General features: G+C 37.1%; 1 protein-coding gene across 1 annotated transcript; it reads right to left on the bottom strand.

The window, feature by feature from the left end:
* Positions 1–4775: 4775 nt before the first annotated feature.
* Positions 4776–24100, bottom strand: LOC121249944. The gene is made up of 4 exons (XM_041148818.1): positions 23830–24100; positions 22961–23699; positions 5401–8384; positions 4776–5061 (listed from the first exon to the last, which is right to left on the bottom strand). Exons 1-3 carry the CDS (start codon positions 23859–23861, stop codon positions 5403–5405), a joined length of 3753 nt encoding a protein of 1250 aa, XP_041004752.1. The 5' UTR covers positions 23862–24100; the 3' UTR covers positions 4776–5061; positions 5401–5402.
* Between the last annotated feature and the right edge of the window lie 1201 nt (positions 24101–25301).

Raw genomic sequence — 25301 nt, 5'->3', positions numbered from 1 at the left:
GAAATTTAAATGCATAACAATAATTAATATTAAGAAAGCACATCAAAATCATTTTCACAAAATTAAAATCATAAAAATAAACCAACTAAATATCCAACAATTTTAAAAGAAGAGAATAAATTTTCCAATTAATAAAAATAATCATTCAATAGAAATACACTAAAATACGGGGTGTTACAATCTTAAAATCTTACTCCCAAAAATCATCTCTCCACTCTAGACAGCCTTCGTCCCAGGCAGAAATATCAAGGAAAATACTATCATAGCCCATAAGCTTTTTCACCATCTCAAAAAAAAAAAAAAAAAAAAGACAGGAAAAAAAGGTTTGATGGCAATTAAGCTAGATATGGAAAAGGCATTTGATTAGGTGGAATGGGATTTTCTTTTTATAGTGATGCAAAACTTGGGATTCAATCAAAAATGGATAAATCTGATAAATGAATACATAACAACAGTGTCATTCTCTATCCTCATCAATGGTTCACCAAGAGGTTTCTTCAAATCTCAGAGAGGAATCAGGCAAGGTGACCCAATATCACCATTTCTCTTTATATTGGTCATAGAAGCCTTATCTAGGATTTTATTGAAGGCTGAAGTCCAGCAAAAGCTGGAAGGGGTTCGAATAAGCAGGAACAGTCCAATAGTGTCACACTTATTATTTGCAGACAACACAATTATATTTGCAAAGGCCACAGAAAAAAAAATGCTCAAAATATTTCAGAGCGTCTTGCAAAATATCAAAGTTGGTCAAGACAAAAGATCAATCTAAGCAAATCTTCAATGTTTATCACTAGAAACACAAGCCAAGCAACAAAAACAACTATTTCTCAATGGCAGCCTTACAAACCAACATCAGCTATAATAAAATATTTGGGATTACCCACCTCCTTTATTAGAAGCAAAAAAGAAAACTACAGTGAAATGTTGAGCAAAGCGGGGAAAAAATTAGAAGGTTGGAAGTCAAAGCTATTAGCCCAGGTAGGCAGAACCATGTTAATCAAATCAGTAGTAAGTACAATACTAACATATCATATGAGTACTTTCCAGCTACCAAAATTAGTTTGCAAAACTCTTGATACAGCCTTTAAAAATTTTTGGTAGGGATTCTCAAAAGACAAAATTCATAATTTGACACTCAAGTCCTGGAAATCTATCTATCAACCGAAAAAAGAAGGAGGTCTTGGTATTAGATTGATGGAAAAGAAGACTCAAGCAATGGTAGCAAGAACAGGATGGGAATTAAGTGGATGTAGAAATGACTTGTGGCACTCCATCCTAACTACTAAATATTTAAAGAACACAACATTTTGGGAAGCTTCGCAGGAGGCATAAGATTCATGCATGTGGAAGGAGTACTCAAAACAAGAAATTTGCTCAAAAAAGGTCGATGCTTCCAAATTTACAATGGAGAATCAGTAAATATCTGGCTGGATCCATGGGTTCCCTCTTTGATTAATTTCAAAACACAGCCAATCCAAGTTATGGATCTAGAATATCTAACTCTTACAGTTTCAGATCTTATAAATATCAATCTTAGGATTTGAGATGTTCCAAAATTGCAAAATCTTTTCGATCAGGAAAGCATCTCAGAAATGCAAAAAATCCCACTCCCAATAAGAGCATATGAGCAGGACAAAGTGGTTTGGAAATATTCAGTTTAATCTGCTTATCAAGCAACAATACTAGATCAAATTTCAGCTCAAGAAAATCCCTCAATGACACTCTTCGAACCAATGTGGAGCCTTAAAATCCATGATCGTCACAAACTACTGATTTGGAAACTTCTTTGGAATATTCTTCCTACCAAATCTAGACTTGGTGAAATCATTCCCCTTCAAGAAACAATAGAATGCATATTCTGCAATCACGAGAAAGAAACTTTAATGCATCTTTTTGTAGAATGCCCTATTAACAGAATCTTGTGGCAACAAAGCAGTTGGCCTCTAAACCTTGCAAATCTGCCTATTGATTCTATATCAAACTGGATTCAAATGATCATTTATCCGGAAAGAGAATTGGGATTTCAAAAGGAGGAAAAGCACCACTTCCAACTGTTTGCAGTTATAATGTTGGATTTTATTTGGAGGAAGAGAAATTATATTGTTCATAATCAAACTTCTCTATCAATTGAAGAGGCAAACCTTCAGCTCAAGCACATCTATAAAGACTATAAAGAAGCGTGGAAAGGAAAACTATATCAACAAAGCAAAGAAGAAAAATGGTATCCCCCTCCTCCAAACTATCAAAGCTTCTCTTTCGATGCAACAGTACATGATCAATTCTCAGTAACCTCAGCAATACGAAGAAATCATAGTGGAGATATTATGGAAATAATAACAAAAAAGGTACAAACCACTATCCCTTTAATTGCAAAAGCAAAAGCAGCGTTGCTAGCATCCAAGATGGCTTCAACTCATTGTCTAGCGATAATAGAAGGGGATGCCCAATTGGTAATTACATCTATTGAAAGTCCAGATTCAACTTCATTCTGGAACATATCAACTATTATCAAAGACATTTAGCACATATCCAAACATCATCAAGACTAGAAATTTGTTAAAATACATCGATTTGTGCACTTAGTGGCGCAATGGGAAACTACTAATCATGTTTTTAGAAGCCTACCCTTAGATAAAATTCTTAGTTGTTTTCTGTATATTGATAGTGGAAAGATCCTCCTTAAACCTTGTATCATTTTAATATCTATAATATGCTTGATTAGGGAAAAAAAATAGAAAGTCTTTGAAGCATAGATCATGTCATATTTTGCTCCCTTAGTTCTTCATCACCTTCTTGGTTTAAGCAGCTATGTCACGCTTTCTTTATTGCATAACAATGAATTTCATTGATTGGATCTAAGATTTATGAATCGCATGAATTTAAGATTGCTTTGTAAACTACCTTTTCTTTAGCTGTACTAGGAAACGATTTAGTGCTATAAGAAGTTGCAACAGAAGAGAAAGAGAAGTGAATTGGGAAATACTTCAGCCTCCAATTGATTATCTAGTTTGAAAGAGAATTGACAAAAGAACTTCTAGTTTGCCAAGCCAATCAATTCGGGTCTCTTTTTTTTTTTTTTTTTTTTTTTGGGCAATAAACATTATACCATTAATCAAGAAGAAGAGAAATAAGAAAATAGAAAAACTTGTAAAAGACTTGGCTGCATATGCAACTTAGCAAAGAGATCAACTTTGAATGGCATCACCTAATTAGTTGCATCTGGAACATGTAAAGTTTGTTCCCTTTTTCCCACCTTAAAGCAGTCGAGGATAAATAATAAGAGTGACAAAATTCTTCTTCAAGAATATTTTGTTCATGTTGAGACTATAGACCCACTAGGAGATGTGGAAGATTATTCCATCTGAGGCTTGTAGGTGAGTGAAGATCAGTTAAATGCTTTTAGAAAAGGAAATTCATTCCAAAAAAAAAAAAAACGGAAGCGGGAGAGAAGGGCGTTGTTCTAAAAAAAAAATGGGGCCGAAATACCCGATTCAGTTCAGAATTTGGTTTCGGAAGTGTCAAATGGAAGTACACCATTTTCGGATCAGATCAGAATGCTCAAATTCTGGTCGGGTCGGGTGAACAGTCTTAGAAATGTACCTGGCATGAAAGAAGAAGAGGGAAGATGAGGTTACGAATGCAAAATAGTAAACGGGCTTCTTTTGGTACAACTGTTAAAATAAGCAATCGAGTAAGAGTCTCTTCAGTTGGCTTGGGTCTAGGTGCTCAGGGAGCATTGGACTGAGCTTTTCAATGTTCATCTCATCATGATATATTTGTTGTTGTTGAGCTTCTTTATCCTCGCAGGTTCATTGACTCCGTGGCATTATTCTCATTCTCATTTCATGGACCCTTTGGAGAGTTAGATGTGCGGCGCGTATGGAAGGTGTGAGGTATGATTGGAATAATATTATTTAGATGATCAAAGGTTTTATTTTGGATATTTTGGGATCCTTAAGATTTTTCAAATCAATGGGCCAACAAGATTTGAGAATTTTGAGGGAAATAAATTGCCCAGTGATTCGCATTGCAGTAAGGATGCCTAAGTTAATTGCTTGGAGTCCACCATCAGAGGGGTTCGTAAAACTTAATGTAGATGGATGTTCACTTGGAAATCCTAGGATGCCCCGGGGTAGGGGGTGGGGGGTGTGATCCGTAATATGCAGGGGAGAGTTCTTGGGGGCTTTGCACATTGCTATGGCAAAGCAACAAATACATGTAGAGCTTTTGTAGATGGTCTTCATTGTTGTCAACAGTTGGGGTTAAGAGATTTGTTGGTGGAGTCAGGTTCTAGTGTGCATGGTAGTGGGCCGGTTCATCACAAGGACATGTAAATATTGGTATATGTGGGATTTTGGGGAGGAAACTCAATCTATTATTTCTTCTCTAAATGTTCATTTTAAAAATATATTTAGGGAAGCTAATATGGTAGCAGATTTTTTATCAAAACATGGGGCGAGTGGAGAGATTTGGGATTTTGTTGGTGAGTAGTTTGGTCCAGGTAGACTTAAGGGTCTTATATGTACGGACAGAATGGGTTTACATTATGTTCGACGTTAGGAGTTGGTTTGGTTGGGTGTTAGTTTTTTTATTGAGGATCCTGCTTTAATGTAATTATGGTGTTTCCTCCGCCTAAGTGAGGGCTTGTTAATATTATGTGGAGGTGCTGTCCTCCTTTTATATATATATATATATATATATATATATATATATATATATTTGTTTTCATGCCTAATTATCTACTGCACCAGAGACAAAAGTTGACAACAGATGTCTGAACATGAATGCATCGAGTGTTCACGAGCTCGGGCCCTCGATGTCCTCAAAATTAACCAAAAAAGAAAATAAGATGAAATTCTTACAAAAACATATGCAAGAACTTAAATCAAAATTAGCATCAGATCAGCAAAATATTCTTCCCTTAACGTCGAAGAATTAGCTATCACTCCTACATTTTCAGGAACATGGATGGTCAAACCTTTGCGAATACTGTGAATTCTTTGAAAGGATAAAGTCATTATAGACAACTTTAAAACCCCCGTACAGATGCCACTTGAATACCTGATTAAAGAAACAAATATCAAAACCATAGTCTAGCAGCTAATCTTTAGCAAGTACATTCCAGGCCATGGTTTTGAACTTCAACCCGTTGAAGCTAATTAAAGAAACAGACACCAGAACTATATCCTAGCAGCTAATCTTTCGCAAGTATTGCACATGCAGATATCTGGACTTGATAACATCATATTTCAATTAAATGCGACCCAAAAACAGTAAAACATGAAGATCGACTCTTGTATCTTCAACGAGGCAGTAATGTAAGATTCATGAAATGCAGTGTGTATGAAGCATGGTGAACAAAAAGGAAAGCCCATATCAATTTACCAAATACCAACTTACTTCTAAAACCTGTAAATCTTTGTTAATTTCTTCTGAGATTCTTGTGCGCTTTCACAATTTGTTGCAACTGCAAAAGGGAGGGTTGAGTGGATCAGCCTAGAGTTATCCTGATCGGCAGCTTGACTAGGCTTCAGGATGTGCTTTGCTCCTGCGGTTAGTTTAACGGGACCTGATCTTGCCAAATTATGATCTCTCGAAAAATCAATGCCAGTTGAATTTCTGAGCCCATCCTTTGAGCTCTCATTTGAGCCACATCCTAAACTGCTAGCTTTATCCCTGCTTGGATTGCGTTCAGCCACTGCCACATTACTTTGAATGTCCCTGCCAAAGTTTTCACTGGTCAACCCCATCACAGCATTTAAATCCTTTTGCATTTGTAAATTAGGTATCCTGGTGGCTTTTGTTGAACAATCTGCTTTAGCCGTTGGCCTCTTGGTTTTCTTGCAAGGATTAGGGTCTTTGATGCCAAAAGCTTTCGACTTCAGTTTATCTCTGAACTTAATTCTGTTCCCATACTCCATATTGACAGCAGGAGTATTAACCGTAGGTATGACAGGAACAAGTGCAGGGTGAAGTATAGATGTTGAACCGAGTGAACTCTTGAAGTGTGACTGAGATTTCACTGGATAAGAAACTTCTGACAAATGATTCACAGGTTGGGAAGGAAAAAAGTTAGTTCCAGAGACGAGTTGGGGAGGGTAATTATGACCTGAATCAGATATGAATTGGGACGAAGTAATTAATTGTTTATCCTGTTGTGCATGTAACAACCAAGGGGGCAGACTCTCTGAAGATCTCTGGAACCAATAGGGTTGAACATCTTCTCTACAGTCTGTGTACAAGAAAGGGAAGTTGAAAGCTGATTTTGTAGCATGAGGTAGATTTTGCTTGTGATTGAATTCAACAGGACTCCAAGGGATATGTTGACAACTTATGTGAGGAGTAGATGCCAGTGGTAAATAACGACTGCCTCTTAGAGCTTCAGCTCCAGATGGAAATGGCTCCTGGAAGCTGGGTGCACCTCTAAACGCGCCTGAGGAGGCAGGTGAATGAACAAATGAATGTGAATTACTAGGGTTTTCGTTGAAAGTAAGGCTGCCATTTTTATGCACTGCATTGGTTTGCCAATTGAGAAATGGGTTAGAAATCCTAGACTCTGAAGCTTTCGTCATCAAATTGTCCTGCGCTGTGTGATTGCATTGAATTGCTAATGAATTAGCTACACTTTCCTTCGGTTTTCGTGATGCAGGGTGCAACATCCAGTCCTGAAGAAAGTTTCTCTCCATAAAAGAATTTTCCAGTACAGTACTTGCAGGACAATCTTCAGCAATAATCTCCTTATCAGTCCAGACCTTACCGTCCTCAAATTTGCTGCTTCTACCAACTGCTAGATCTTTACCCATCAACCGCATTGTTGGTTGGGTAGAATTTAGAATCATTTTATCTGGATATTTCTCAGGATGAACTCTCCCATTAGGATTTTGGCCCTGCTCCTGATTATATTGTCTGCATCCACCGGAAGACAGGTTCAGGTCTGAATCAAGCTGGCCAACCGAGTGGCGGTTAAGCCTCTCAAAATTAAGCCCATGAACATCTGATCTTCCTGCAGCTTCTAACTCAGTTGTACCAAACCTAGCAGGTAAATGTACTTTAGGGTTCTCTATAACATAATTCTGCACAGGAAACAAGTTTAATGGATCTTTTGAATGTTCTCCCTCGGCAATCTGCCTCTTCTTCACACTCCAATAATCACCAATATTTTGTCGCATGACAAGATTGTGTACAGGTAAGCTGCTGGAAGAATGGTGTACTGAGCTTGGCAACATCAGCTGGTCAAATGCACCTTGCCCACTTGAACTAAACGGGATTAGCTCACCTTGTGAATTGAGAGGCAAACCAAAAAATCCATCATCCATGCACTTTTCTCGAACGGAAACAGCTCTTTGCTTCCACTCTGGAAATAAACGTATGCTATTCATCAACTCCATTGGAGATGCATGACAATGTGGTTGGTAATGCGTAGTATGTCCATTAAAATTCTGTGTGGCAGATTGTGATAAAAATGGCAACCTCCTGTTAGCATTTTCATCTGACACAAAACAAGATGATGAGGGTGGTGAAGATAACCTCGTATTTGATATTGAACTTATTACGGGAACTCCATGGATAGAATCTACAAAATGATCAATTGACTTTCCACTCTCATTGAAAGCTCTGACAACATTGCCACCTACTTGAGCATTTACACAAGTATTGCGCCTTCCGTCAAGTGCAGAAACGAATCTGCATACTTCATCATTATGAATTGCAACTTGACTTGGAGAAACTGGTTTCTCTGGAAAATGCTTTGCTTTGTCTTGACAAGGAACATGTGGTCTCAGATTCTTCTGTATATCCACATGACCATGAGTATTGAGCAAATGCTCCCTGCCAGCTATAGGTAGAACTCCAGTTCCATTATCTGTACTGGCGAAAACAACATCCTGGGTTCCATCAATCTCCATGGGGGAAACTTTATCACGTTCTTCGGAATGGCACTCCTCTGATGAAGCAGCGAAGGCATCTGAAAAAAGTTTGCTTGTACAGTGCACAAAGGCATCTGAAATCTTTTTCGTCCTTGGACCAAGAATGTCATCCTTACCTGAGAATCTCACATGTCTGTCAGACCGATGAATACCAGAATGATTTATTTGAGTACTACATTGCAAGGGGCAAGTTGTAGAGTTGAGCCCAGGAATAACTTTTTTATGGGCTTTGAGAATGCTACGAACAGGAAACACCGGCTTCTGTTGCTTTGCAATAAATTTGGACGCTTGAACAACTTTGAGCCTCTTTTGCAAGGATAAGCATTTCAGACTTGGTTTCTTTCCTCGGATAAAAGAAGCATCCAAGATATCCTCTGGAAATGTCTTATTACAAAATGAACCATTTGGTTTTACAGTAAAATCAACATGTGGTGGCAGTTTGATCTTATGCAAAGTCTCCTGACAGAAAATAAAGCCATAACAAAAAGTCAAATGAGATTTTTAAAAATTACAATGCTTCCAACAATATATTTCATCTGGTGGGATAAACTAGTCTACATAATCATCTTGTATACTTAATTTTAGGCTTTGCAACATTACTTCCAATTTTAATATAATGGAATCAAGAGAGATAATATTCCCTATGCTTAGCAGTAGAATGCCATGATGTGCAATATAATCAAGAAATTGCATCCATGGATCCTGGAAGAAAATTCAATTAAAATAGTGAAACTTTGATATGAATCTCCAGTCTGCATTTCAACATGGTTATTCTCTTATGTCCCCAGGATTCTAGGATAGCATGATAGCAGATGGTATGACTGGCATGCATTTGTTCCGCAGTTTTGAATAAATTGCAATTATATGCGGGCACTACATATTAATTTGTGCACCATACACCGGAAATGGAAGTATATTTGATTCATTTCAATCTTGCATCCTGTATTATGTTCATGCCACGACATGTAATTGGTGCTCCCAAATGATTCCAAGAAATGACATGGATGGCTAATATCTCTAACATATGTCTTCAATATGCTGTAAGTTTTTTTCTTGTTAATGGTGTACCAAGAGCAGAAATAAAGTGAATGAACCAACTCTGCCTAAAATGGGGGGTGGAAAGGATTTGTTTTATAGTTGGTGGCCAAGCAAAAAGCAGCTCTGATTATAATGTATTGCCCATCAGGTGAGTGCTATTGGGGATATTCAACACCACATTCTCTCATAGAATAGTTGAAGGGGCGGGTGCAATCCAAATTGAGTGCTAGCATCAAAACTTCGGCCACTATTAGTTGTTTCTTTATAAACAGCAGAGCATGTAAACTGCGTTATCCTAATCTATCCCGTGCAACGTTTAGAATCAAGGTTCAGCCACTTAATTAGGGCAAAGGCAGCACCCTATAATGTGCTGTCTTATAATATGATGTCATGGACATGTGTCATGCTGGAGAATTCTGGCAATTCTATTTCAAGGTGGATGCCCGTATGCAGTATTGCAAGCTCTTCCACAACTTTGGCCACTATAGCTATTTTTTTCTTTTTTAAATTAAGAAAGCAATGAAACTGTTTCCTCTGATCTATCCTATGCAAAGTCTAGCATCAAGGTTTAGCCATATGATTAAGGCTGTTTGTCAGAATGGAAAGAAGTATATGTGTGGAAAGAAAAGCTGATTTTCAGTACAGCCCTCATTCTTTCATTTTTTTTCCTATAAATCTTTTCTTTTCATTCTTACATATGAGAATGACAGTTGGTCAGACATCCCGCAAGCCACCTCAACTATAGATTCTAGAGCTTCCTTTGTATAAGGAATACATATTACAATAGCCCTAACAAATGATCCTAAACCTCCCCATAAAGCTGGAGCACATATGATAAGGGTAGGTAGTGTATGGATCCCACATTGGTTGGGAATGAGAAGTTCTTGTTCTTTATAAGGTTCCAATGGGGCTCCAATTGTATCATTGACTAGTCCTTTTGGAGTATAGGCCATGTGGTTTGGGCTTTCCATTAGGGCGTTACAATAACTTTTATTGATTCTGACATGAGGAGTTTCAGAACATACCAGCAAGCTGGTCCTCAATGTATATGGTTTGTTAATGGAATACATAGTTGGAGGCAATGCGTAGAGCAGTTTGATTATCATAGTGTAGTGGAATAGAAGTAGGTGCTGGGAGGCCTCTCTTCGAAAGAAAAGACTATGAAGTCAATTCTCATTAGCATTATGTGATACCCCATATTGATGTTAAGTGTAGATGGTGTATGGGATCCCACATTGCTAGGGAGGGACAAGTTCTTGCTCTTTATAATGATTCCAATGGGGCTCCAATTTATACCATTGACTAGTCCTTTTGGAGTGTAGGCTTAGATGTGGCCTGGCTCTTCCCTTGGGGCCTTACAAATGGTATCAGAGCCTATTCCAACCAAAAGTTTGGGACTTCAGTCATGCCACCTATGATGGAATGGCCCAACGAGGACGTCAGGAATTTATTTGGGGGGGAGGGGGGGGCAGGGAGATTGTGACACCCGATACTGATGATAAGTGTAAGTGGTGTATGGAATCCCACATTACTTGGGAAGAAGAAATTCTAGTTCTTTCTTTATAATGTTCCAACGGGGCTCCAATCGTACTATTGACTAGCCTTCTTGGAGTATAGGCCCAGATGTGGCTTAGACCTTCCCTTGGAGCGTTGCACAATATGAGTCATTGTCCTACACACAATTTTGCACTTGATCCAATGACCGCATTTTGTTTCTTACATTTTCTTGTAATTTGTTTTGATGTAATTAGATATCAATATCCTGTAGGGGACCTTCAATCTGAAGGTAATCCTGTCCAACATTGGCTAACCACACTAACTGTCCCTCATATCTAAGTTGTGGTTTGGATCCATGAGTGTTAACAGGTCAAACACCAAGTAAACCCTATCTCCCCAACTCACCACATACTTTACCCAAGATAAATTGATATGTGATACCCCATACTGATTGGTAAGTAATGAGGGTAGGTGGTGTATGAAATCCCACATTACTTGGAAATGAGAAGTTCTTGCTCTTTATGATGGTTTCAATGGGACACCAATTGTATCATTGACTAGTCTTATTTTAATATAGGCCCAAATGTGGCTTGAGCCGGCCTTGGGGCATTACATGATACCTAGTAGAGATCTTGCAACTTCAATCCCCAAGAAAAACCAATGCTTATCAAGAACTTTGGTGTGGAAACACCACTGTAGAAATTCTTTCAACATGGTGAGCCTCCATAGTCAATTTTAGGGATCACAAAATCATCTACTTAACCAGTAGGATGTACCTTGCATCAAAATGTAACTTGAGCTCCCAAAGGAGATAGTGATGCAGAGCTCGACTTGAAAACAAACAACTGGAACTGCCCCCCTCTCACTTGAAGGTAGACAAGGCACAAGAATGTTAGATCATAAGAAAGCTATCACATCTCACTCTCAATAGATCTCGTAGTGTTTCAAAATTTTCGGAGAATGCAGGGTTATAATATTATAAGTTCTCTATTTTGAACATTTCCTCACAAGTTTTAAATCAAGAAACGACTCTGCTGCAATGGATGGTAGAGGATCCAAAGTACCCAAAGCACTGGAGTGTTCCAGCCAGGAAGAAGCCTAGAAGTGCCTACTAACACACCACACTACACTTAGCTCGACACATTTAAATGAGATCAATCAATCCTATGCCCATTTGCTTTAACCTGAGGGCCTTTCAAAAGCTCAGTAATCAGAGGATGTAACATATTACCTCATTAAGACGATACATTTTCACAACAGCAATAGTAGCAGTGAGCTTTAAAACCTCAAAGATCTTCCCAAACCATGGTCTCAATACTGCTTGAGACCATATAATGCATTTTACAATTTTTAAACACTACCTCAACACTCCCCCTTGAGCAACAAAGTTAGATGGTTGCTTCACATAAACCTATACAAGTGAATCATCGTGGATAAGCATTCTAGAAACCTAGATAATAGTGGGGCCAATCCAGATTGGAAACAAGGGATCAACAGACGAACAAAAGATATGTTAGCAACCAGAGAATATGTCAAATTATAATCGATGCTTTATGTGTAGCCCTGAGCAACAAGGAGAGCCTTCAGGCGATCACCAAAACCATCACGATGAAATTTGACTATACATACCCATTTGTAGCCAATAGTTCACTTCCTATGAAGTAGGAGGAAAGTCCCAAGTCTCATTCTATTGTATAGCTTCCATGTACAATTCCACAGCCTTCTTCAAACCCAGGTCAAATAGTGCATCTTGAACAATCTTAAAGATGGAGGGACACGGTAAAGATTGGAGATAAAATAAGAAAGGGAAAAAGATAAGGAATAAAAAGACAATTACTAATGCAGTACTTAACAACACGAGCAAGTACATTTTCCAAAGAGCAATTGGTAGTAAAGCAAAGTCACGAGATGATGCCAGATTTTAAAGCAGTCCGGGGAGGGAGGGGACTATACTATCATTCATGGACATCGTAGCCATACTTGTAACGAAGCTAATGGCTTTGGAGGCAAAGGCACAGTGAAAGAGTCAAAAACAAAGCTAGAAGGTAAAAAGTTCTTAGTTGGAGAAGTGGTAGAATGTATGGAATAGGCGAGCTCCAATAACATCACGTATCGGTTCTTGTGCTCAACAATGCAATTCTATTGTGGGATTTAAGGGCAAATGGTTTGATCCCTTGTTAGACAAAAATGAAACAAAGGAATAGCAAATATAATTCTTTGGCATCGCCATTTTTAACATACAAATTTTCTAGCAAAAGTGAATTTTGAAGTCTTCTTGATGAAGCTGAAAGGTTGTCACTAAATCTTAACAATCGCCTTTCCTGCTGTTTATAGGACTGCGTATAGACAGGAGGCATCGGTGGATGAGTTATTGGAAAAGTCAGGTGCTTCTCCTTAATGGAACGTTCCATGTTAGCTTCCTCAAGGTGGCACATGATTGGGAAGTAGGGTGCTTTTTCAAAATTCTTCAGCCTATTGTGGACTCCCTCGCTCTAGGAAAGGGAAATTCTTCATAGGCTCATTCTATAAGGCCATCACTATTCAGGATAACAATCCTTTTTTAAGAAGTACGGCACTTCTAAAAGTTGCTTTCTTTGTATGGACAGCTTCCTTGGGGAATATCCTGACCATGTAGTACCTACAGAAACGCCAAATCATTGTAACTGAATAGTGCTGCATGTTTAGAAAAATTGGTGAAACTGTGGATCACTTGCTATATACATTGTGAGGTTGCCAGGGCCCTATGGGATAATTTGTTCAACAAAGTTAGGTTAGAATGAATTAAGCCTGGGAGGATGGTTGATCTTCATGTCTTTTGGAGAAGCCTCTATGTCATCTTGCAAATTTTAGCAATATGGAAGGTGGTCCCCATATGCCTTTTGTGATGCATTTAGAGAGAAAGAAATCAGCAGAACTTCGAAGATAAAGAATGTTCTTTGGGTGACCTAGAAATCTCTTTCTCAAATTTATGGGCACAATTTTCATAATTTCCCTTTTATTTTATTGGCACTAGATGTCAAGGAACAAAGTCCTGGCTAATCCTAGGGGTGCACAAGCTCTCAGTAAGAAGTTTCCCGCAAATGTACCTCGGGTTATTAAGGAAATTCCCCTAGTTTGATGGCCACTAAAAATTGTTTGCACCCAAGGGTTCTAACCTTGGACCTATAGGGAGCAAACTACCAAGACTAAGGCCCTTACCACTTGAGCCAATTCCTAGGAGTTAATTTTCATAATTTCCTGATAGCTATTTCTTCTTCCTAACAAAATGTTTTCTCTTGTATACATCTTGAGTAGTTGACTATTCCTATTCCTCTATTAGTATAAATAAAATATATTACTTGCATATACATATAAAACAACTTTTGATAAAGTACAGCCAATTCATTTAGGAGTATTCATCAACAAAAGTAACAAAGTACTCAAAATAAGAAAAGTAACGAAGTACTGAAATAAAAAAGTAACGAAGTAATGAAATTTATTGGAGTACTAAAAGGAGCCCATGCAAACTAAACTAGTCTAACTCAGAGGTCTAGGTCTCCCTCAAAGCAATGTTTTTCCTAAGCAAGGACGACACAACTCCTTTGTTGAGTCGTGCCAAGGAATCGGGAGCTCCAAGTGGGCCATTTTTGGTAAGCAGAACTGGTGATGCGGGATGAATCAGAAGTCAGGTTACAATACCCAACTGCGCTCTATGTTAATTTATTAAGACAGCAAGACAGTGGTCATGGAAGTTGAAATCCACTAAGGAGTGTGTAACAACTCACATGCTGAATTAACTAGCCCCGAAAAAATGGATGGTGCTGAAGCACACGACATATAGCTGGCCGTCAGGGCAAGTGCCAAGCCCTAATGAGTAAGAGGCAAAATCATGGCTACTTCAACCAAAATAAGGGCAACCCCCTATTCAAACCAAAAGAAGTACCTTAGCTCACTTATGGAGAAGTAGTTGAAGCCGGGCACCGAACTATGAGAGTTCGCTTTTGTTTCATGTTTCTACGAGTGGTTGGTGCTGCTAAATGGAAGGATCTTATCAACATCCATGAACAATAAATCACTACCTCCAAAACGAAACCCATAGCCTGAACCTTGCCCTTGAGTCATAATAGTAAAATGAAGTTTTGAACTAGAGATTTTAGTTAAGCATTTGCAAACAATGCAACAGAAAGGGCCCTTTTTCTAATAAAGAAGAAGAAGGGAAAAAAAAAAAAAAAGGAAAGGGAAAGAAATTCGATCATAGTTATAAAGAAGGAGAATTAGGAAGGCTCTTGTTAGCTGCTCCATCCAGTCAACTAGCACCTTGCAATTTCAGCACTATAACTATGGGATTAGGATTAGGATCCCTCAAATCGGTTATTGTATTTTTATTTTTTTTTTAATGACGGGGGAACCACCCCACGGCAAAGCCCTTAGGACTCACCCATGGTTATTGAAAATTAAAGATCGAATAAATGACATATAGTAATAGATGTAGAGAAGTTAAGAGAAAGGGAGAACAGAAAAGAGAGGAAAAGAGAGAGATCTAGCTAGGAATTCAAGACTCCAAACAACAGCAGAATATAGCTCTACAATATTTACCACAGCAATCACCCTCTCATCCTCTTCTAACACAAAAATCCTAGGCGCATGTCCAAGTAACGACCATAATGTCTGTATCTTCTATAGCATCATATAGAAATCAAACAAGTTCTATACAAAAAATCTTTAGTCTAAAAATCAAAGACAAGTAAATAAGAGAAACTTACGGAAAAAGAAATGGAGAAAAATGAATGCCAAGCCTAATCAACAAGAACATTGGCATTCCCAATATTATTGTGCAATCAGCTATACCGTAGAGATGACTAAACATTTCATTACAATAAAATGGATACAGTACTCAACATGTTGTTGTCTTCATCATAAAGAAACAACAAAGCTTTGCATATATTGATACAAGGTACTGCTTGCTTAAAATTTGGGAAAAAATAATTATTTTTTTGTTGGAAAACTTTTTTTTTCAACCCGAAATAAGCCCAAATCATTTTCAATCCAGGCTTCTATGTATTTTCCAAATTTTCCATTTCCTTCAAAATAGAAGGTGGGCTAGTAATGTTATACAAAGTTTCTTACAGGCTAGTGGATATATGTTGTTCGAATTTTGAAAATGCACAAAAGCTTATGGATAACCATTAAAGAAAATGTGGAGTATTCCGAGGGATAGATGAAATAAAAATTCAGTCAAACAGATTATTAAATTGTAACAATCCATTTATATAATTTGTAAATTGGAAGTTAATATGTACTTTTTTTATAAGTGTAAGTTAATATGTACTTATTAGCATATCATTCTTTTTTTTATATAGGTAAAAGAAATTTTATTAATGTGATAGCAAATAGTCATAGCCCAAGTACACAAGACATATACAAGAAAAGACACCTGGTTAAGAACTAGAAAGAGATACACGAAATTCCTGGAAGTTAAATCCATTGAAATCTATAGCAATAGCCCATGACATTAGTGTGTTGAAGAAGAAGCATCTAAGTTCATCCATTGAGCATTCCTTCTCCTCAAAGTTCCGATCATTCCTTTCCCTCCATTTGCAGTACGTATGGGGACCAACTTCCATATTGCTGCGATTTGCGGAATGCCATATAGACCTCTCCAGATGGAAAAAAATGGATCACCCTCCCAGCCATAACCCATGCTAGCCCCACTGTACTGAAGATATCATCCCATAGAGCCCTAGTCACCTCACAATGAAGAAGAAAACAAACCATTGTCTATCCACTTCTCCTACAAATGCAACATCAGTCAATTGTTATGATCTATTTTTTTCCTTAGGTTGTCCATGGTCAGAATCTTCCCCAAAAGAAGAAATTGGCCTTAAGAAGCGGATTACTCCTCCAAATACTCCCCCAGGGGAGCGGACTGATAACTTCTCGCCAGACTGATCACTCGCCACTCCAACCCTATCTCTCCATGTTCGCATTTGCCACTCATGTTGTAACCAATGCCCCTGCGACAAACATAGTTCAACCTCCCTTTTTCCCAAACACCACTTCCCCACCACTAACCACCTCATGCCTATCATTGTCAAAAGCAGCGAGAAACACTACTTGCAGCCAAATAACCACAAAACCCAAACAACTTCTCTCCACTTTGGCACCTGGTGTTGGGGAGAAAGTCCCAACTAATTTCATGGGTGCACCTACACCTTAGGTAAGGAGTTTTCCATAAGTGCACTTCTGGTAATTTAAGGAGAAATTACCCTAGTCCGATGGCTCCACTTTATATGGCTCACCCCAAGACCGCTCACCCCAAGACCACTCCACCACCTCTTGGGGTTACTTGAACATAACATATTGGCTACCATTCTTGGTCACCAATTTTCAGCCCTAGTAGAACCCGTTCCACCTTTTTCCAATTCAAATGGCTGTCAAACTCGTTGGAAAATTGGCAAACCAAGTAATTTCTAGTCGGCGCTACAAAATAAAAACTCTCTTCCTTCAAAGAGCATGGGACTTGGTCTCAATGCTATCAATTAGGTCTGAGTGACTCAATCTAGGTCATTGTGAAAGAGCCATGCCTTCAATTTGGCCTAAATTCTACCAAAAACCATTATTTCTAGCCTATACCTAAGTCCTAACCCACTCCTAATTTTGAGTTTCTATCAAATTTATTCACCCATCCTCTTGGGTGCAAACAATTTCTAAGGGCCACCAGACTAGGGAAGCTTCCTCTTGAATTACTTGAAATGCACTTACGGGAAACTCCTTGCCGAGGGCATGTGCACTCATGAGATTAGTCGGGACTTTGTTCTCAGACACCCAGTGCCAATCAAAAAAAAATTATTCTCCCCATTAAGCTTGATATTTCACTCAATTCTGGAAATTATTTTTTAGTAAGGTTGTAGTAGATAGAGTGGAAGGCATGATGAAGTTACGGCTTCAAGTATCAATTGTTAAGGGATTTTTTTGTTCAAATGTTTATATAGCTATAAACTAAGGCTCTAAAAGATGTGTTCAAGTCTCCACTTGTGTTTATTTGTATGTGATTCTAGATTAATCGATAAATTAGGGTTTTGGTTAGGCCTCATTCTTTGCTTTCATAATCTCATTATTGTCAAAGCAAACTAATGACTGAAACATAAACTTGAGGCCTAATTTATGGTTTAAAACTTTACTGGGTTAGATTAATAGTAGATTGTGAATTTGGGAATTTATCATAATGAAGTTGAAAATTGGGGATTATATATAACCCCTAGGGGTTGGCTCAAGTGGTAAGAGCTTTGATCTTGATGGTATGCTCCCCCCAGGTCTAAGGTTTAAATCCTTGGGTGCAAATGATTTCTAGGGGTCATTGGACACGGGGGGTTTTCACTCGTATTACTTGAGGTGCACTTGTGGGAAACCTCTTGCCAAGGGCCCGTGCACCCCTGGATTAGTTGAGACTTTGTTTCGGACAACCGGTGCCAATAAAGAAAATTGGAGATTATATAACTTGGAAGATAGCCTAAGATTGAACATATATAATTACGATCGGGGGTTCTTGATTGGAGGTTTATGAATTTGATTTTTATTAGTCACAATTTGTTTAAAAGTAGGTTAAGCATCTTGCCAAATGAGGGTCTAACCTTAATTTTTTGGTAGAACTTGGATGTATATTGGGACTGGCCTGTTCTGTTTTAGAAGCTCCCCTAAAGAGTTAGAAGGATTAAGCACATATAAACTATATCCTATCCCTTGTGTTTCTATTCTTTTTGCTTGGCCAGATATAAGCTTAGTTGAGCCATCTATGGTGAAAGGTTTGTTCACGTCTCAATTAAGACTTCATTTGAAGAATTTGAGGGTTGTCCTTAAATTGTGCTTGCTAGTGAGGTAAATAACTAGTCCTCATGGTTTTCAATAAAAATATTATGTAGTATCCTTATCACTTGATTCTTGTTGAAAAAAGTGTAATCACAGAAGATGCAGATGTTATCTTCGGCTCAAAAATGTATGAGTTTTCGGCTTGAAAATGATAAGCATCTTTGTTTTGATCATTTGATAATGATCTTGATAATTACTGAAATGTTTTATTCAGGAATAGATTCTTTATCCCAGATCCAGCTATTTGGAAAACTTGATAGAAAATCTGGTTTTGAAGTTTGAACGTATTGTGGAAATCTTTGGAACTTTGTTAGTTTTTTGGATATAGAAAGTTTTCATGAGTACCTGAAAACACATTATGGTACCAAGCAATATTAAACTTAAAGCTCTTTTTCATTTACCATTGCCTGTGTGGCATTTAATGACTTTATGTCATTGGTGTTTACAGGTTAGCGTGATGTCTATTTTATCCTTATTTGGCAAAGGTGATTATGAAATGCAGAGTATGTATCTATGTGATGCCAATTTCATATCTTGTGGCATTTGTGACTACTGGTCTACATAGTCTTGCATCTATTTGATGGAAATTTAACATCTATTGTAGTTGTTATACCGCATAGTGTATTACATACTTGATGGTATTAATAACACATGGTTCATCATATGTTATTTTAAAAATTTTAGTAATGCATCGTTTCACTTCTCATTTAATGTCTGGGTATAGAAATGGCATCCCGTATTTAGTGTGATCGTTACAAATATTTATAGAACTCCAACTTATAATTTAAGGACTTTAGGTCAATTACTTATAAAAAAAAAAAAATTGTAGGGTTAATTCCCTACATCTAATGGATTGATCATTGACGGGTTTGGGGAGTGAAATCAATTCTACAGATAAAGGAGGAAATAAATATACTTCAGAACAAACTAATTCAAATCTTGAAGACTTTCACTGTCTTCTCAGCTACAAAGGATAATATAATAGTCAGAGGATATGAACAGAAAAGAAAGCATAGAACAAGTTCTACAACAGAAACATGGGGAAAAGTCTCTATCTAGTATGGATATATGTATGCTAACCTATTGCTTAATACAATTTTAATAATATCATGCAGTATGTACATAAACACACATCTAGAAAGGTTAGAGAACAAATTAAAATGCTTTAATCTTCTTTCTCTTTTTTTCTGGGTGTGGAAGGGGGTTGGGGAGTTGCGATGGCCAAGGCTATATTATAAAAGAGAGCCAAATGTTTTTTTTTTAGATGAGTGAGAAGGGCCAAGTGATAAAAATAAAATAAACTAATTGCTAAAGAATCTTTAACTAAAAGGTCTTTAGTCATACATGATCTTAAATCATGTCTGGAAAATAGTTGAATTCCCAGTATTGGCTTGCTGAAATTGTTACACTCAAATGGAAAGGTACTAGTTTAACATCAAATTATTCACATGTATTAATTTGTGACAAGATGTAAACAAAATATATAATCTTTCTTTTTGCAGAGAGCAAACGTACAGTCAAGAATGTGGAACTTCAATCAAGGTATAGCCAAATGTACATCAAAATTATGAAATCATTAATTAACGAATGGAAGTCCAAGGAAAAAAATTGACAGTCTTGAAAAAGAAAAAATCTACACAACCTCCTAATATTCACACAACCTTCACACACCACCTTTTTTAATTTTTATTATTTTTTTCTTTTATCAAATATTTAATATATGAATAATGAATAGAAGAATTGAATTAGTTTAAAAATAATAAACTCAAAAAAAATTAAAAAAAAATATTAAAAAATTTAAAAATTTAAAAAAATATGGTGTGTGGAGGTTTGGAAGGTTGTGTAGCATTGCTCCTTGAAAAAAGTCCGAAACTTTTCAAGTAACCTAATGATCATTTTAACTGGGGTTGACAAACATGTATCTCTATGCCCCTTTCTAGAAGCATTTAAGGAGGTTGCTCAGTCAATGCTCCTTATAACATGTATGAAGAAGATATTCCGGAGTGACAAAAAGAAAAGGAACCAAAAACAAAGATCAAAATCAAGGTTCCTTGTAGTCCTTGAGAAGTCTCTATTTAAGTCATTGTTAAAAATTTCAGAAAAGTATTTAGATATTTTTCCTCCCTTCTAATCATAGTTTTGTTTTACGTTTAAAGGCTTCTGAATACAGACGAATGGATACAGCTACAACACTCTGATTTCCAGTTAGAAGTTTAGAAGAGAAGGGAGTAGCTAGTAGGAAATGGAATGCGGAAATGGAATGCCTTTGGAAAATTGCTAAAGCTTGTATAAACAGAGATGTTAAGCATCAGGCCTGAAATATATCAAGCAAGAGTTTTGCTTCTTGAAAAGCTTTCAGTCAATGCTTTTATATAGAAATGCTAATTTTATATAAGCAACTATAGCTCAAAATATATGCAATTAATTAAACCATTTTGTTTTTACCCCAAAAACTTTCCAAATTGTTTTAGAATGTATGAGTAATTATGCAGTTTAATTTCCCATCAACGGAATACCAACGCAGAAGTTGTTTCTGATTTGAGTGTAACAATTAATTTTCTAATTAGCAATTAATTTTTCCTCCCTTAAACAAAGGAATACCAACGCAGAAGTTGTTTCTGAAACATGTTTAATTCCAACCATATGTTTGTTGCAGTTGAACTAAAGAAAGCTATTAAAATCAGGAACCGACCTGTTCGGACCCAAATCTAGACAACAAGACCTAGCATAACACGAGGAAAATACATGACTATCTTTCTCTTTGAAATGATTCCTAGCAGAAGGCCAATAAAATAAAAGTACTGAATTATATTTGATCACGCAACCGGTAAAAGGTGGTATATATAGATTTAATCGACTGTTCTAAATAATCCAGCTGACTTTGGAGAACCAACGAGAAAACAAGCAATTCATGATATTGGCATGATTTCACGTCTTTACTGCAATCTTGTTCTTTAGCGCCCTTCCGCGTGCTAGAATATCAAAATAAAAGTCTGCCTAGCTAGCTGTGTTCCTTCTGAACAACCACAGTTATCATATAGCTGTCTAGTGATGTCCAATAACAAATTATAGTCTGACTGACAGCAGATATGATATGTACTATTGCCATTTTCAATGATAAATTTAGCATTCTCCTGAGCTGGCTGTAGTAGATACAGATAGAATACCGGTACGAAGCATTCAATCTCCAACTGGAAACGTTGATCTTTTATAAGGAACAACTTTCGTCTCTCAAAATTTTAGGACTCATAAACAGTATTCTTGCTCAAATAATTTCCCTTCCGATCAAAGCTGCATATATAGAGCTGAGTCCAATGTACGAGTTGTAGCTTAGAGCAAGAAACTTCAAGTTTCTCAGAATCTGTCTGGCCTTTAACTAATTATTAAAAAGTACCCACATAAGGCCACCTGGCCTGGATTCTTCAGTAGGATTGCAAGAAGAAGCACGCGCGCAGCTAGCTTGGAATGACAAGTAATTAAATAACATGTTGATCGCAGCAACATAACATCCAGGTACTTACATGATGATGGCCATCCAATAAGCAACACCAATTGGGATACAGCTCTCTAACAAGTTTAAGATAATGCTGATATATGCCTATTCGAATTTTCAACTGAGATGTAATCAGTCTTGGACATCATTCCTTCTATCCATCCAGAAAAGAGGCTAGCAAGATCAAAATACTCAACAAAACGGCACGGCCAGAATGCCAAAACAACAAAACGAAAGGAACAATAAACCCATTGGCTTTCATTAACATAGCTGCAGCATATAGAAGAAATCATCTTGTCCATTTCACAGGAAAAGCAACGAAGGTGACATAAGTCCCAGTTCGGCAGATAATGGCCATGTGATAATGATGGAAATCATTCCAAGTCACCATAGTCCGACGAGCTGATCATCTAGAACAATGTATGATCAGCAAAACCTTTTCACCAAACACAACCCCAGTTTTACCTCAACCCAATAAACCTCTTAGACAGTTTTTTCGAACTGTTAAAATACAGAAAGCCGATCCAACAACCCATATGGTTTATCTCCTATTCATATATATTCCACCGATCATAATCATCAAATGCCATCAAACTAAAATCTGAGCGGCTCCAAGGCCCAAATGATTATCTCCCGAAGAAATATAGATTTCTGAAATATTTCAAAAAACATCATCATCAACCCGGACACTTTTGCTAAACATGGACCTTATAAAAGCCCGCACTGCCTAACCCGTACTGTACAGCTGGAGCACCACAACACACCCTCCCCCTCCATTAACCTGCTAATCCTTCCTAAACATGAGAACCCTATTCCTAGTTTTGTTTACTTTTACTCTTTATACTGAGCCTCATTGCCGCCCAGTTCACACATCAAGTACAGTTGCCAGCCCACTGCCCTCGTCCTCAAACGTATTGCTGTCTTTAACCAGCTTTTTCAGCAGTAATACCACGCAGAAAAGCAAAAAAGAGCAAATACCCAATTGAGAAAGCGTAGCTAACAACTCAAAGATCACAAGACTACAGTAATCAAGCAAATATTGTTGACTACATGGGACAAATTATATCCAACATGAATGTGCTGCAACCAAAATCATACAAACGAAACACAAGTTCACAGATATCATAAAAATCAACGATATTTTATGATAAAAATCACAAACCTTCTTTGCAATTGACCCATTTTTCACCGCCGCCTTTTTGAACTTCTTGTTCTTCTTCAACTTGCTCACAATTGCCATACCACTATCTTCTAAAGCCCGTTTCTTATTCTTCTTTTTCTTCTTCAGCTTCATCCTCTTATTAATGTTCTTCTTACCCTTGATTATAGAAACCACGTTATCCCTACTTGAAAACTTGCAACTGCCAAACATTTCTCCTCCACCACTGCTATCTTCATCCCCACTTTCATCATCAACATCTACTGCTTCGATCTGCGGCGCTACCGCGAAAATCTCCGCAATCGATCTTTTCTTGGGCGCTTTGGATGTCTTTGCCTTCATTTGCCGCCTCGCCTCCTTCTTCGAAGGCTGCGCAAGGCAACTATCCATATGCGCATTCACAGCATTCACCGTAGCCGCCGTGAAAACCAGGCAAACCGGGCAAACCATCTCCAATTTCTCATCCTCCGCCTGTGATTTCTTGAACTCGGCCCTTTCAGCGTCAAGTTCACTCCCATTTCTTCGAAGTTCTACTTCCTCTCCTCGAACATTTGCGTTGCCTCCGTGGATTTGATCGTGTTTTTGGCCTCCGTGGAGCTCATGGGACCACCAGCGGAACTTCGTAACAGTGATCGGAGGGAGCGACAACTTGATATCTTCTTTCTTCATCTCGTCAGCCGGGTCTACGCCGAACGGCCAGCACTTCCCCAAGTCGACGGTCCTCATCTTCGCTGCATACTCTCTGTCGACATATATATATATATACCCAATTCATAACGCACAAAGAGAAGTTAAGGAAAGATTGAGAAGAACGAGAGGTTAATTAGAACCAAAAGCAAATAGAATATTATTCAGTCAGAAAAACATGTTACCGGATCGAGAAGCCCTGAAACGCCACGGCCATCGCTCGAGAGAACAAACCGAACAAAGACTAACACAACAACAACAACAACAACGTTGAACGCGAAGGGAAAAAGATGAAGCATCAGTCTACATGCTGAAATCAGATGGGAGAGAAAGAGGTGGAATATGAAGTGAAGAAGAGCACGGAAATTAGGTTGGGGAGAGAGAGAGAGAGACAGACAGACAGAGAGACAGAAGAGAGAGACAGCTTTTTACTTTTCTTTACATTATATTTCCCGCTCGAGAGAGGGAGAGATGGGTTTTCTTTCTCTATATATATTTATATACCTCTTTTCGCTTTCCCCTAATTTATGACTGATAGCGACGTATGAGAGCGCTTGCCAACGCTTTTTAATGTGAAGTTGTGAACCCACACACACTCCCACAGAATATCAACCATTATTCTCTCTTCTTTGTTTTTTCCTTTTTTTTTTTTTCTTTAAATTCTCTATTCTTTGTTTTTTCCTTTTCTTGTTAACTTATTACTATTATAATTATTTAATTGAATAGGTTGATAAAAAAAAAAAAAAATCATTAGGATAGTGGTTCGGTAGTTCTTAAATTACTACTAATTAATTTGACATATAAAAGATGATTTTGATTTCTAGTTAAATTAATAATTTAAGAACTACTTAACCACTGTCCTGATGATATTACTTATTACATTGCATGTGATTCCTAAATATCATCAGGATAGTGGTTCGGTAGTTCTTAAATTACTTCTAATTAATTTAACATATAGAAAATGATTTTGATTTCCAGTTAAATTAATAATTTATCTTAAACTCTTAATATTAATAGCCTAATAATTTAATATAGAGTATTAATATTATGGGTATGAAAAAATTTATTTAGACTGTGCTTAGATGTTGAACTGAATTGAATTAAGTTGAGTTGAGATGATAAAATATTATTAAAATATTATTATTTTTTTAAAATTTAAAAAAATTAAATTATTTATTATATTTTGTATTGAAATTTTAAAAAAATATTGAAATGGGTTTAGGAACCGAATGAAATCTAAAAGTCGATATATAAAGCTAGCGCATGCTTCATTTTATTAATATGCCAAGATTTTCTTTATTAAAAAAATTTAAAATTAAAATTTATTTCAAATGCAGAAGAATGTACCGATATATAATAGCATTATTGATATGATAAGTCTTATTTATTAAAATTAAATTAATTAAATTCATTTATAAAATAAGATAATCTTTTGACAACATCACTATAAAAGAATAAAATGAAGAAAAAAAGACCTTTCCTATCACAATGATTTTAATGAAAATGTGTTTAGGTTTTGCTTCAAAATTTCCTACACACTACTCGTGTAGTAAAAACCACGTTAAGTAAATGAGGATTCTCCTGTAGAGGATGTGTCGCGTTACCGCGTAGGCCACGTGGATATTATATCTAGCTGGAAGATTAAATTAGGTGCGGA

This window comes from Juglans microcarpa x Juglans regia, chromosome 2D, assembly GCF_004785595.1.
Source record: "Juglans microcarpa x Juglans regia isolate MS1-56 chromosome 2D, Jm3101_v1.0, whole genome shotgun sequence".
In the NCBI taxonomy this organism is placed as follows: Eukaryota; Viridiplantae; Streptophyta; class Magnoliopsida; order Fagales; family Juglandaceae; genus Juglans; species Juglans microcarpa x Juglans regia.
The sequence above is the reverse complement of the archived record's forward strand: the minus strand, read 5'-3'. Positions and strand labels throughout refer to the sequence as shown.